Source organism: Drosophila arizonae, chromosome 5 (assembly GCF_054131065.1).
Source record: "Drosophila arizonae isolate 15081-1271.41 chromosome 5, UAZ_ARI_1.0, whole genome shotgun sequence".
Taxonomy (NCBI): domain Eukaryota; kingdom Metazoa; phylum Arthropoda; class Insecta; order Diptera; family Drosophilidae; genus Drosophila; species Drosophila arizonae.
Window position 1 is genome coordinate 10,568,645 of NC_142925.1, and position 15,410 is coordinate 10,584,054.

The following is a 15,410-nucleotide window of genomic DNA, read 5'->3' on the forward strand; positions in this document are numbered from 1 at the left end:
CGCTCCAACTCCTGGCAAAGCCTCGAAACCCACAAACTTTTATTATTATGAGTTTTCATATAAACTAAACAAGTTGCGTCTAATTAACAGTTGACCCATTTAATTAGTTTTTTTAGAGCCTCTATTAAGTAATTAGTATATTGATTATATGCGGCAGAGTTGTAAATTGTATTTAATGCATTAAATATTTAAGAAGTGCAACAGGTGCGAAAAATTGTTTAGAGCAGGGCTGCCAAATTAAGCTTGTTTCAGGCTAGATCTGCCCTATTTATAATAAACTCATAGACTCACATTCCTAAAGACTATGGCATCTATAATTATAAATATTAATGTATATAAGCTATTTAGCCAATCAACATAAAGCCTCATCAAGCATATATCTCTTTGATTGTTTTTCTGTACATCTGACTCTCTGTCTGACTCCCAGTCTGTCTCTCCGAACGAAGAACTAGAGAAGATCGTGCAGCAGTATTCACTTCGTATTTTTATTGAACTGAAACGAAGCTAGAGTGCTTGTAGCAGAGAGGCTTCCCATTGGTTCATTTAAACTTCGACTGCAACGATCTCTACCGGGCGCCTTGCTCAACAGTTGAGCCTGTCTTAGTGTGTGAGTAAAAGTTGCCCTTTATAAAGGGCAGAAGCTGTAGCATTTCTTCAGTCTCCCAGGCCTGGTGGGTGAGGTCAGTCGTGCAGTGCAGTAAAGTGAAGTGAAGTGTGATCGTTCAGCTAAGCTTTAAAGACTGAGGGGAAATAGTTGGAGAAAATACTGAGAGCTAATGCTGAGAGCAAACAGAAAAAATATTTGGAGGTAAGAAATACTTGGAGCAAATACTTAGAGGACAAACTAGCCGGTTGTTTTGTTAAAAAGTTAAGCAATTAATACATACATGTCTATGCATATTATTATATATTATTTTATGCATATTATGCATACATATGCATATTATGCAAACATATATTATTTTATTATTATGATGAGTACAAAATTGCCACTGTAAATAATTATTTCTTTCCTTCTTTTCTTTTCTTCCTAGTTCGCTATTCCAGCATTTATTCCTACAATTTAGCCTGTTTCAGCCTATATTTATTCACAGTTCAACTTATTTCGGAGTTCAACAGTTGGCAACACTGGCTTAGACTGCTGAATATATAGCCAAGACAACAACCTTTTAAGTGCGACTTTGCTAGCCTACAGTGGTGGCCAGAATAAGCATGTCACGTATGAAGAATAGACGAAAATGATTTTTGTTTCGCCAGTTTTTTTTTTAATCAATAGCTATAAAAGTTCAATAAAAACACATTTCATTTCACATTTAGGCCATTTGAAGACATTTATTATTAAATTTGGCATTTGGAATATGATCAACATAACATAGAAGAGCCGCAGGCACAGAGCATTTGGCTAAAACTGAAAACACATGTAAATACTAAGCTATGTATAAACTACATTTATGTATATGTATAGAGGTGTATAGTTAGGACGTTCAGTTATAAATATATATATTTTTATATAAGTATAAATTATGTACACTTAAATTCCACTAAGAAAGCAAAAATAAAAACTAAAACTAAATTTGTACAGTTGTCAATATGTTGAAGATACGCAGATCTGAATATGTATGTGTAGATCGTACATATATATGCATATATGAATATATATAGTTTGTATATGATGAAAATCAGTCAAGATTCAGGAGTGGGAGAGAGATGCGTTATCAAAACTTTGCGAGTTCTAATCGAGTTCCACCTCCTTGAAGAGCGTTTGGCTTTCGGCTTCGCGTGTGAGCGGCATGGCCGACTGATCCTCGTGCAGCTCGACAATCTCCAGCTCCTTGAAGGACGTTTGGCTGATGGCCTCGCGTGTCACCGGCTCCTCCAGCACCTGCTCGCTGGTGGGCGGCAAGGACATGCCGGCTGAGAGCATGTGCGAAGCTGAAGTGCTACAAGGACCAAAGAGAGAGGGAGAGAGAAAGATTAGTTAACTATTTAAAGTCTTTAATCCCAGTTAAACTTACTTCAAGGAGTAGGTGGAGCGATAGAGCGGCGGCGGCGTATTCATACGCACTGCAGCATACGCGGCCTGCGGATGAGCGCTGGGATGATAGACGAAGGCGTATTCATTCAGCGACGTCAAATAGGAAGGCGGCGGGGGTCGGTGCTGAAACTCTGGATAGAGATAGCTGCCCGGCAGCAGGCGATTCGTGCAGTGCGGACTATTGCAGTTCCGGCAGGTCTCCATGCGCCGGAAGCAGGGGCAGTCGTCGACATCGTCCGGCAAACTGAGCCGCCAGATGGCGCCCGAAATGACCAGCAGCGAGACGCCAATGCCAATCATCAGCAGCGCAGCGCTCAGATACTGCGTCGAGTGCTCAATCAGCCCAGTGGACCCGAGCACAATGCCGCCCAGGGTGCAGGCAACGCCGCCCAGCGCAAAGATGCCAATGACGAAGGGCAGCGAGGGTCGCGCAAACCATTTGCGAAAACTGTAGCCCAATGGGGCGCCGCCCAGCTCCACGCTGTCCGCAGCACCGCCTCCCGCCATGGCGGACATGTTCAGGTTGGTGCCAGCCAAGCTGCTGCCCACATCGCCGCTGCCACCGGCCAGCGGTACAGCCACGTCCAGGAGCGTTCTGTAAGCAAAAGAGAAGAGCATACACTGTGAGAAAGAGTGGCTAGAGAGGGTGAGAAGAGGCGGGGGTTGTTGAGAATATTAAATATGTTGAGTTAAAATGTTTATCCATGGGCAGGAGACTTATATAAGATAGAGAAGGGGATATACACATATAAGGTAGTTCAGATTACTTGGAATATGGAAATCTTTATGGGAAACATATGATCATATATTCATTATTATATTGGATTATCAAACGTACACAAAAATTCTGAAATATCTTTTATTGTATTTAATCATCTACATATATAATCTAATATTAATTATCTCTTTAGACTCTTCAGACATTTGTATTGACTTTTTCTATATGTAAATTTTCTGTAATGCCTTATCTCTTTAATCGCTTCTGATATTCCTTGTATTCCTTTATATGTATATAAATTTTCTGATATTCCCTGTATTACAATTAAGTATTTCCTAAATCTCTTCTCACATTCCTTGTATTCCAATAGAATTTATGCATTTATACATTTTCCTCTTATTCCAATCAAATTTTTGTCCCAATTTTTTTCGCTCAGTGCATGACATTGATCTCTGACTACCTGAGTTCAGTCGAGTTGCTCAGGTAGCTGAGATCTATTTGCTGCAGCTCACATTACATCATAGGTCCAGAGGGGATCCTTAGCTCAGCCACATGTTACGCGGCCTCAACACGTCCTTTGCACTTATGCCCAAAAACTAAGCGTACTTTGTTCCAACTTGCCTCGCCCCTGCCCCTGTCCCTGCCCAGCACCGAACTGCTGCTCTTTGTCTGGCTCTCAGATCTATGATTTAGAGCGCACAGACATTGAAAACATTTGCTGTCCAGTTTGTGCCTGCATAAATTGTCGAAGGAAAAACAAAAACAACAAAAATCTTTGAGCTCGACACATTGCACCTGCCTCTGTCCCGACGCAGACCCTCAGATCCTTAGACACACACACGCACACACAGACAGAACCCCGGCCTGCCCCTCGCTGTGCGTGTGCGTAGCCCATTTGATTTTTAGAACTTGCTTTGGCAGCTGTTTCACATTTGATTTGCTGTTTGGCTTTTGTCTCTGCGTCTGCATTGTATCTTATCTTATTTTTTTGTATCTTTTGGCTGTCAGTCAGACAAAGGCAGAGAGAGAGAGAGAGAGAGAGAGAGGCAGAGGGACTACCCCTACTATTTGCTTTTCCTACATATATTTAAATTCCACCATAAACTAAATGTGCATTGTTCACTTCTTTTTTTGTTAATTACGTCCAGCGGGCAATATTAAAACTCTATAAAACTATGAAATCGTCTGCTTTAAGGTGTGAAAAGCAAACAAATTTTTTGTTGCATCGTAAAACCAAAATATGCGCATAAATCAAAAGCTGACGGCCAGGAAGCATTCAACAATAAAAAACAACTTAAAGGAAAGCGTTTGAAAAGCCCTACAAAAATTGAAGAGCATAAAATTGGGATTGTGGTAGGGGCTGGGACTGGGGCTGGGGCTGGGGCTAATGCTGATGCTAATGCTGGAACTGGAACTGGAACTGAGGCTACGGCTGACGGCGAGTCAAACGCTCGAGATTTCATTTAATTACAAACGCCCAACAGCTGCGGGCACTGCGACGCCCCGATCAGCGGTTCCCTCAGACTAACTCAAAGACAAAACGCGTCACACTCAATTGTACGCAATTTGTCATACGAATCTAAAAAAAAAAAAAAAAAAGCAAGTGGTGTGAAACCCACAGAAAATGCATAAAAAATGAGAAACTATAACATTAATTAGGCTGTTGAGGAAATTGGAATGTTCTACGGAAAAAGAGGGAGAATATGCTATACGATATGATGGGAAGGAATGTTGGGAATAATCTGATTATGAGTTACGTTTTGGGGAACTTGGGAGGTAGAGTTCAAAATAGTGTAAGGTATTGGCAGCTAAGTTCAGCTAAAGACTAAATTTGAATTTATTACTTTAAAAAATATTTGTTTCTTTGAGCTATTTTTATTTTAATTTTTATTTAAGATGCTTTAAATATTAATTAAAATTTTTCTATTTAAGAGTTTTAATAATATGCATAATAAACTCAATTTAAATAAAATTTGCAATAATACTTTAAATCTCAATCAATCACTCCTATATACGATTTCAATTGAAATAAAACTCTAACTAAAATGCCAAGACTCAGCAAAGCTGTGTATACAGTTCATATGAAAAAGTTTTTGCTATAAATATATATTATATATAATTACATAGAAAAAATATAATATATTGTATATACCAAGTCCAAACAACAACAATGTAATACAAGTCACAGAAAACGAGGAAAAATATAGAAAAAAAGCTGACTTCACAGTTTATAAACGTAATTGGGGCGTAAAGAGAGACAACAATTTGATATTGTATTAAAGGTTTTTTTTTTTTTTTTATTTTTTTCTGTTTAATAAATATTTTTTATTATAAATATATTTCTGTTGTAAACATTATGTATGTCGCGTATTGCCACACATATTTATGACATTTGTAAGTTGTCAAAAAAAGAGAGGGTAGAAGACAAAAAAAAAAAAAACTGCCGATGTATGCTGTCTGGTCGTACATCACAGAAATGATGGACATACATCGCGTTGGCCATGCCATAAATTTGATGCAGCTGTAAAGCGCATAATTCACTCAAAAGCTTCATTTACAATTTGCAACACGTACGAAATATATATATTTAATAATATGCAAGAGCTCTCCCGCTGCATGGCTGTTTTGTATCTTTCAGATACTTTAGTTCTGGCCGGGCCATTACAATGTCTTTAATGATCTTTGGCTAACTGTTTGAAATAAAAGTTCGATCATTTGTCAGCTAGATCGTTAGCTAATGAAGCGACACGAGCCACAGCAGACTTAGAATACATACAACAAGATACAAGATACATTTGTATATGTATATAGAGAAAAAGATACTTAGATACAATATTTGTGTTTGCCTCGGCGGCAGTGTGGCACTTGTGACTTATGCGCTTGCATCTTGACACCGCCAGCATTTTTAATGACACCCTTCAGCTACACACACACGCAACTAATTTATGTGCATGTGTGTGTGTGAGTGTATGTGTGGCATTTATTGTTATTCGAATATGTTCGCTGCACTCTCGTTGGCTCATAAACATTTCTCGCCTCGCTCAGTTTCAGTTTTGGTTTCGGTTTCTGTTTCTGTCTCTTCGACTCTTAAGCTCAATCAGCGCGCATTGAATTCGAAATGGGGCAGCCAGGCGAGATGCTGCCACAGATAGCTCGCTCACTGTGCAACATGCGCCAGGGCAAGGCAAGGCAAGGTATATGCTATACAAATAGAATGGCCATAAACGTGCTGTGAACTGCACGAATATCGTAGACTGAATATCGTATTCCACTGAAGATCAAATTTAATGGGTCTATCGCAATTCATCGATAAGCTGATTTTATTATTATCAAATAAAGAGATCATTTGAAATTTTTCTGTTTTTATGCCAGCTATCTTAGAAGATTTTGAATGTCGTACAACGATAGAGTTATTTTGATATTATGTAAAATATAAATATTTCATTGCCTTTCTAGCTGCGGGCAGGTGTAAATCTTATCAGCTTAAGATATTGAGCTGAGCCAGCCTTTTGTTATGTAAAAAGCCGGTGTAGGCGTGGCAGAGTGTGTTTAGATTCTTATTCAGCAGCAATAGTCAAGTGGAGCTATGTATTTCTATTCAGATGTCAATCCCGAATCTTTTAAGAGCTAGGAAGTTGAAACTTTGTATTTATCTGGCTTCTTTACGTATATTAAGTAAATACATTGTAAATAGTCTATACAGTTTCTAATTCACATGAAATTTATATAAGATATTATTGAATTTTAGTTATGCCAAACGGGATTTTTGTATCTTAAATGCTTAAGTATTCAGATTTAGTATTAAAAATGTTTCGAGAGTTCCATATACAAATTTAATTTATAAGTATTATTATTGTCTGAAATATTATCTTGTTGTATATGTGCTCATGAATCCTTGAAGTCCCTTAGTTCCGATCATTTCATAGTCAGATACCTAGTCGGACAAGCGAACATTGAACCTATATTTACATATACTCCAGATGAATCATTCTGTATGACGAATTATGATAAATGATGATTCAAATCACATATTGAAATTCACATAATTTAGACTCTCAAATACCTTATGAAGTAATAAAAAAATTAGTTCTATCTATACAGACGTTCCTTAGTAAAGTCCACAAAATAAAGTAATTAAAAGTCAATCAAAAATATATACTCTAAGAGCTAACTAAGTGTAGTATACTGCCCCCTTTCGGAGCTCTATAATTATAGGGTATTTCAGTTGAAGTTGTTGATATTGGATTGCGTAGCACAATCTCCGCCGCAACTTCCGTTGCAATTTAACTGTGCTATTGTCTGTGTGCAAGATCCGATTCGAGAGTTAAGACTTGAGACCTGAGACCTGAGACCTGAGACTTGAGACTTTCTTTGCCGCGTCATTAGCAGCAACGAACGCATTAAGCCACTTGCTGCTTGCTGACCCAATTTTCGGGCTTGGTTTTGGGTCTCTAGCAACAGTTGGCTGTCATTAGGCATAATTACTTCCCTAATAGCATTTGCTGCTTTTGGCCAGGTTTGTTTTTGTTACTTCTTTCTACCTCTCCCCCCTCTCTCTTTCCCTCTCTCCCTCTCCCTCTCCCTCTCTCTCTCTGTGCGTACAGTTAAAAATATTTACATTGCGCATGCGTAGCCCAAAACACTTGACCAGCCGGCTCTCAGCAGCTGAGACATAATTAAGAATGCCATTAGAGTAAAAGCCGCCAGCTAAAAGACAATAGAAGCCGTAATTGGGTGCCAAAAAAACACCGTAGAAAAACTAACAAAACAAAGTCAAATAGGAAATGCGTAAATGTTATAAAAAAAAAAGTCAAGCCACGTTCTGTCTGTACTTAATATATGTAAATGTACTTACAAAATAGAAAAAAGAAACACTTTGAAATTAAAAATTTCTCGTTTGAAATTAGCCGCGGCGGCATGTGAGAAAGGCGTCGTCCGTCTGAACCGAATTTCACGTAGTCCCAGTACAAAGTATGATTAAAAGTCAATTAGAATTATTAGACATAAATTTGGAGCTTAGGAGATCCTCCACAGCTGCTGCGCCGCTGCTGCTGCTGCTGCTGCTGCTGGGCAGAAGAAAACGTTGAAAACGTTAAGCGGCTTAGGCCATAAATCGCTCTAGCTATTGTTTACAGCTTAACTGGGCCTACGGCCTGACCCAGTCGAGCACGAGCTCATGTGTGTAGGCTACTGTTTGTAACGTACCTCCTCCTCCTCCTGGCCCCACGTTTTGGAGAAGTAGAAGAAAAATGATGATGAGCCTGATGCCGTCTAAGAGCTAAGAGCCCAGCCTATCATTAAACAGAGCGGACTCTTCAGACACACACAAAGCCAGACAGACAGACAGACAGCCAGCGGTTCTTTTGCTGCTTCTTCTTCATCGACTCCACTCTAATGAATGCCCACATTAAGCTGCACTTAAGCTCGGTTTGAGACATAACTGTACTGCAACTAATGGATTTCTTCAGATATATCTAAAGGTACATATACATATGTATATATATCTTTAGATATTTAAAAAAGCCCTAGCTGTTGAGCTGTCTGTCGGTCTGTTCAGCTGTCTGTCCGTTGTTTGGCTTAGGGCTGTTTAGCAAATTTGTTGAGCAACCCTTAAGGCTCAACACTTGAAATATATTATTAGGCAGCAACTGGAAATGCGGTAGCTGAAGTTGATTGCCCTATGATCCATTTCATATACACTAACTGGGGCCAACAACAAATTTTTGTTGATTATGTTAAGGCTATATCTGAATATAGTGTCTGATTTCTGAATGGTACGAAATACTTCAATCAAATTACTTCAAATATAATGCCATATAATTAGGGATCTGATTCAACTTGATTAAAAGTTTTTACTTTTTGTTTACCTATAATATATCCTAATATTCATTAATGAATATACATATCTTAAGATCTATAAAATAAATGCAAATGCAAAATTATTAAGACTGTTTTATTATCACTTTTTGTTCTACTCTGTATCATTTTAACAAAACCAAATTATATTAAATTAATAGACTTGAAAAACTGAGCACAAATTAGGTCAAGTTCAAGAACTTTTTAGTCTTAGTCGAACTTTTTGAACTTAAGTAAAATTTATGTAAACATGACTTGGCTAATAGAACTTATACGACTTTCTGTATATACTCCAGTTGAAATATTATTATGTATTTAATTTTTTTCATATGAAAATGTATTTCAAAGCGTATTCACTCTTCAAGAGTTCAAAGTCTTTCTACATATTCCAAAAATTTCAAAGTTAATTTTTTTTTTTTTTTTGGTCTGCCCTCATGTCTGCATCTGTCTGATAAAATATGCCAGGCCGAACGCAAAAATAAAGTAAAATTCAATTTTGCTGTAAAGTGGATTGGTCTGGTCCTCGGATAGGATTTGGGGTTGCTGTGACAGAACGCTCGAAGGTAATAGCATTTATTATCAATAAACGCCAAAGGCCATTCAAAAAAGGGGCGAGACACAGCCAAAAATCAACTTCAAGTTAAAAAAAAAAAAAGAAACGAGAAGAAGAAGACGAAGCTGGAGATTTGTGAGTAATGAGCATTTTATGGGCTGATGAGTTTCGTAGTGTGTGTGTGAGTGTGTGCGTGGCACAGATTAAAGACGCAGTTATATGATACTTCGACCGTAGGGACTTTGTGAATGGGGGCAGGTTTGTCTGCTCATTCATCAGGATGTGCGAGGACATAAGATTATAAAGCGGGCCAAGCCAGGGCAAGCCAACCCGAGGCTAGTTAAGTGACGAGCGAGACGACCACAAAACTGAAATTCAAACTGACTATTGATGCGACTTCCTCTGCACACTTTAACTCTGCCTCTCTGTCTCTCTCTCTCTCTCTCTCTCTCTTGCACTGCGGTGTCAAATGACAGCGTCAAGAATGCCGCACTGAAAGGTGAGTTCAAGGAACGCAAAACTCCGTTGAACACAATTCGTGCCATGCCACTAAAAATATACAACAACAAAATTTTCAATTCGAACTCTAGGCCCAATTTTTTGACTGTGCACTCAAGCGTTACACTCTCTATCGATTTTTATGTGCACAACAAATACACACACACACAGGGCAGACACATTACATTGTCAAATAGATTGTCACATTATATTGAACTCTCGGTTTTGATTTGTTTAGGCGGTTTTTCCCTTTTTCTTGCGTTTTTCCTATGAATTATGTATGTGTGTGTGTTGTGCAACTTGTTGCCAATGTTTGTTTCATATTGAAAATTGATATTTTCTGATATGAAGCACAAACAATTGTTTCAATTAACTCTCAAGTGCTATTTAATGTTGTCATAGATACCCTGGAAACAATTAAAGTGGAGTATTAATGAATGTCGAGTCTTAACTGAGTGCTGGACTTGCTTTCTCTGGAATATATCTATGTATTGGCTTTTCAAATTGATTCACTTAGAGTTGATGGTATTCCCAATTTAGACAGAAATTTGCATTATTCTAGCTTTATTAATAATCGAGATACTTGCGTATTAGCAAAGCTACTTCATTCGAAATTTTGTTTAATTATTTTATATATTTGTTATAAAATTTATTAAATATGCTAAACAAATTTTTTTTTATTTAAGTCAAAGTGTAAATAATTTTAAAAATTTTTATAAGGCATCTTCCAGTCATTCAATCGGACATCTTTAAACATTTTTTAACGCTATCAAAATGCATTTCTGACAGCAAATATTTGACTGCTGCGCGGCATAAATGTCATAATTTTTCTTTTTTTATGATCTCTGTGGTCTCTTGGGCATATAAAAACACATATATACATATATAATATTTCGATAGGCTTGATAAGGGCATCTTGGGCCTTGGCATCTTGTTAAAGCTTCCAAATAGCTGTCTATCACTTTTTCTTTTTATTTGGACTCCGTGGAGTGTCTCGTGTCAATCGTCTCGTTTTTATAGCTCCAGTATTTCCAAATTGGCTTCGTTACGTTTTCCTTGACCCATAGAAACGGAGGCTTGACTAATGCCTAATGCAGGTGTCCATCAAATATTTGTTACTGCCGTTGGATCGAGTGTGGCTAATTGTGAAACTTTACGAAGCATTACGAGAATTTCACGTATGCTTCTGGTTGGTATTTTGAGTCTTTCTCTTTGAGTTCATTAATCAAAGTCGTTTACTTTAATTAATATTGTTTTTTTTTTTTCATGTGTTATTATTTTTAGTTAAAACTTGCCCAAAAATACTTTTTTGGGCTCTTATAACTATGGCAATTAATCAAAGACATTTTCTTGTTGTTGTTGTTTCTGTTGGACATGTTCCATGTTCTGTTGGGCTGACAAAATTTATGCGCCACTATTAATTTTTATGCTTCTAGCCCAGAATTCCACGAATTGATGGGCAGGGTGGGCATGTGGGAGACTAGAGAGATACCCTGTATATGACTTCTGACAATTTGTATAGCCTTAGATTTTTGGGCAGTTATTTCAACTAAATGAATTTAAATTTATTGGATAATTTAAGCAATTGCGATTAATACAATCGTTCAAATGTTATCGATAATGTGTATCGCAAGCTTATAGTGTAGTTATTAAAGTAGATTTTGTAAATCATTGTTGATCTATGATGAGCAATAGATGAGAAAGAAATTTTATCAACTGAGATTTTTACAAATAGTTTATCTTTAATAGCTTTAGCCGCTTATCGATAGTCAATGTTGATTATAGTTCAAGGTTTTTTTTTATCTGATCTAGACTTCATTATGAATTAAGATTCTTGAAAGCAAATTCCTTTTCTTAAAAATGAAGATAAGTGAGGAAAACTAATCAGTTTATTCATACATCGATAACCGATAGTTAACGTGAACTAAAAGCAGAAACTACATACACACTTAAATGAATTGATAGATGGATCATAGATATGTATATAGTTTGTCAGCTATATATGACTTCCTCCTGCCTAGCATTTTCTAGACAATATACCCAATTGCAGTGCAGTACTACTACAAGGTATAGGCACAGCTTTTGTGATAATCGCCGAGGCCTTACATGTGACATGTTAAACAGCAGCAACAGCAACAGCAGCAGCAGCCGAGCAGCAGCAGCAGCAGTTGTGCCCCTCGCAGTGGCAAGTACAAGCGTCTACTCGTATCTTCAGCTTTATGGAATTCCTCTCGTGTGCATATCAATGTCAGTTAATCTGCCCAATAAGGCATAAAGTGGAGTGGCATAGAGAGCCGACTCTCGACTGCCGACTGTCGAGTGTGGCTGCCCTTTAAAGACTCGCCAAGCAGCAGCAGCAGCAGCAGCAAATCTCTGCTCCAGTTTCGTCGCTGGCTTGTGCAGGGGGGAAGAGCATTTGCTTGTGCGTGACATGATTTTTGTTGAATGATAAAGTTTTATTTCTGGAGCAACAGAAAGAGAAGCAGGAGGAGGAGGAGCAGCCAGCAGCCAGCAGCCAGCAGTAGGCCTCGCGGCAGCATGCCAATTATAATTTTAAATGCGTCTGTCAAACTTTCGGTTTCAGCGAGACGTCCACATCGAGTGGCTACTGTGGCAGCGCTGCGTCTGACCGGGCGAGGCCAGACAGTAGCCATTTTTAATGGTCACTTCCTGAACGATTGCTCTGTGTGGCTGTCTGCCCTTTGGCTACTGCTGTCATTTTAGCGTCTGGTTTTATGCCAGTTTTTATGGCACATTTCGTGAAAGAGAGAGAAACAAACAACAAACGTAAAAGAGAAAGACAAAGTTACCTGCGCAGATGATGATGACCATGCGGATGGGTCAGACCCATGGGTCGCTGCTGATAGTATTGATGGTATTGCAGCTCGGGATTCGCATTGAGGAAGGGTGAAGTGGCAGCCGCATTGGCCATGGCATTGGCTGCCGCAGCCGCTGCCGCCGCCGCCGCTGCGTTGTGGTGATGATGATGATGGTCGAGGAAGATGGCCGTGTACTGTGGCGGATAGCTGCCAACAGGTGGCGCTCCATTGGCAGCAACTGTGGCGCCAGCGCCAGCCACTGCAACGGGATTGTTGTTGTTGTTGTTGTTGCATTTGCCTTTGCTGCTGCCCTTGGTGTGGGTTTTGCGGCGCGTGCGCTTGCTCTGCCGCGAGTCCGAGCGAGAGCAGGCGCTCGTATTGAGCGCTGCAGCTGAGGGCGGTGCAGCGGCGCCAGCTGCAGTCGACGTGAATTGCAGCTCACTGTAGATGCTTGACTCGAGCATGTTGCTCTCGGATGTGGTGCGATTCAAGATGAATTGCTCGAATTCGTTATCCTCCTCCGCAGAGAGGCCACATTGCTGCCGATGCTGTTGCTGCTGATTCTGCTGCTGCTGCTGTTGTTGTTGTTGCTCTAGCAGCGCTGTACATTCGGCAGAGATTTCCTCATTTCCATTCGGATGCGCTGCCTCAATGTCATGGCGACTGCGATGGAGGCTGTTGCTGCTCTGACTGGCGCTAATCACAATTTCCGGTATGACAAATGTCGAATTTGGCAGCGGGGGCGGCTGTTGTTTCCTTTGTTCGCTCATGGCGCCCAGCATGGTGCCGTTCTCAAACACAATTGTGGGCGTGGCAGCCATCACTTAATTAGCACAAATTCACTTAGCTCGTTTAGCTCTTAAGCACTATAGATTTATTTTCTTTTATTTATATTTTTTTCTTTTCGGGTTCCTAAATGCGCCCTAAATTTATAACATTTTTATTTTTGCACAAAAACTTGTTATAGATTTTTCTTCAACTTATTTTGGTAGCTCGACTTTCGCCTGTACGCGCCAAATTTTTACGCACACGAGTTTCGCAGCAATCAGCCTTTTGCTTGGTGCAACGGGTTTAGCTCCTACGCTGCGTTCATGAACCGTCTCGGTGCGCGTACCGCCAAAAACTGATTTGTATTGTTGATGCGTTTGTTGTGTTTACGGCTTCTGGTTTTTCAACTTCAATCGCTCTCTCGTCCATTCGTTACTCGCTCTCTTGCTTGTTTTGTTCGTGACGACGCCGACGTCGCTAATGGTTCTCTCTAGCATTAACAACCACCACCACCGCCAAACACAGTTGACTTGAACTTCGTGCGCTGCATCTCATTGACGACGTCACTAATGCTGCTGCACTCTCGAAAGCAAAAACAACAGCGGCAGCGCATTGCGCTCACGCACTAACACTAGCAAGAAACACCCTCGCCCTCACACTCGTTGCAAAGATGTTCGACGAGTTTTCGAGCTCCACACAGTTCGTGTGCGTTTGCTCTCCGCTCGTCCTCTCTTTGTTTGCCATGCTTGCTTGTTGTTTATGTTTTGCTCTCCCTCTCTCTCTCTCTCATTTGCTCTCTATAGTTGCCATCGTCCAGGAGCGTATTTTTACTTTGGCCGCATTTGTAATAGTCATTGCATGTTGTTTGAACTGTGATGCAGTCGCTCCTGTGCCCGTCGGTTCACACTTTTACTAAACGAACATTTACATGAAGGAACACGCTGTTAGAGCGCCCCTGCTTGGGCCCGCATATGCCACAGCTCTGCCTCTGCCTCTGCTCCTGCCCCTCCCTGGCAACTTACTTTAGAACGAAAAGAAGAAAACATAAAATGAAGCCAAACAAGAACTGTGACCAGGAAGGGACAGCCTGGCTCTCCAAATAAACACCACAAAATCCCAGTGTGCAACGAAAATCTATCTGCAAGATACAGATATACACACAAAAACGTTTGTGTGTTGAATGCCGCATTACACATTTTTTTTTATATTTATTCTTTTTTTTTTTGGCGAGGGTGAAATATTGTTATTGTGCTGCAGGAACAGTTTCAATGAAATCTACTCCATATAATAGAATATTATTTCTATTATTTTTCTTATTTATTCCAGCTATTCTTCGGTTTATTTGCAATTGTATCTTTTTGGGTTTTTTGTTGGCTGCCTTTTCAGGCATTTAATTAAAATGCAACGTAGAACAAATAATATTTGAATTTTTGTTATGCTTGCTCTGTTGGGTCACTTCAGTCTTGGCCCCGACTTGTTGTTGTTGTTGTTGGGAAGTTGTACAGCTTTCTGTTGCAATTCGAGTGGCACTCCATGGAATAAAAGCGAATAGCACAAATATTTGCCATTATTTTGAAGTTACTTTGCGTCTCTCCTGTCGAGGGTCCACACAAACACAAATACAAGCAAAAACACTAAAGCTTTGAAATGTTGATTCAAGACGCATCTTGGCCAAGATTGAGCCTTATTAGCTTAATGGCTATTAGGCTAATAACTCTTGTATCTCAGCCCTCGGCGGTCTGAGCTGAGCTCAGCTGAGCGCCACTCGAGCTGGCATGAAAAGTAAAAGCAAACTTTTCAGCCAATATCAAAGTCACGGCGTCTGCACATTTTAGACAATTACCAATCTGTTCAGACACGCATATGGCTGCCATATAATTTCCGATTTTGTTGCCTGTTTTTCGGCAATAGCCCTGCAGACAAAATGTGGCTTAATCATAAGATACAATACGCTTGCGCAAATTAGCCGAGACTTGAAGCCGAATCGCCAGTTGCTGCAGTCTGACCCTACCCTTTAAACAGCGACCCTTTTTAATACCCTGTTAGCTTAAAATAGCACTGAAGGTTAGCTTGAAAGTGTGGGGAGTTTATGGGCTGTTTATATATTTTATTTTCTTAAATATTTATATATAAGTTTGATATATAAAATTAGATTAATGTGAA

At 39.6% G+C, this 15,410-nt stretch overlaps 1 protein-coding gene across 1 annotated transcript; it reads right to left on the reverse strand.

Annotated features, from left to right (window-relative positions):
- Positions 1-1,300: 1,300 nt before the first annotated feature.
- LOC108616249 (uncharacterized) lies at positions 1,301-13,621 on the reverse strand. Its single transcript, XM_018011328.2, has 3 exons — positions 12,471-13,621; positions 2,016-2,630; positions 1,301-1,940 (listed from the first exon to the last, which is right to left on the reverse strand). The coding sequence occupies exons 1-3, from the start codon at positions 13,298-13,300 to the stop codon at positions 1,733-1,735; spliced, it is 1,653 nt and encodes a 550-aa protein (XP_017866817.1). The 5' UTR covers positions 13,301-13,621; the 3' UTR covers positions 1,301-1,732.
- Positions 13,622-15,410: the final 1,789 nt, after the last annotated feature.

Coding starts and splice junctions, on each gene's coding strand:
- LOC108616249 (XM_018011328.2), bottom strand. CDS start 13,300: ATGGCTGCCACGCCCACAATTGTGTTTGAGAACGGCACCATGCTGGGC. Junction 2,631..12,470: donor GGTCATCATCATCTGCGCAG/GTAACTTTGTCT, acceptor TTTTGCTTACAG/AACGCTCCTGGACGTGGCTG. Junction 1,941..2,015: donor CGCTCCACCTACTCCTTGAA/GTAAGTTTAACT, acceptor TGGTCCTTGTAG/CACTTCAGCTTCGCACATGC.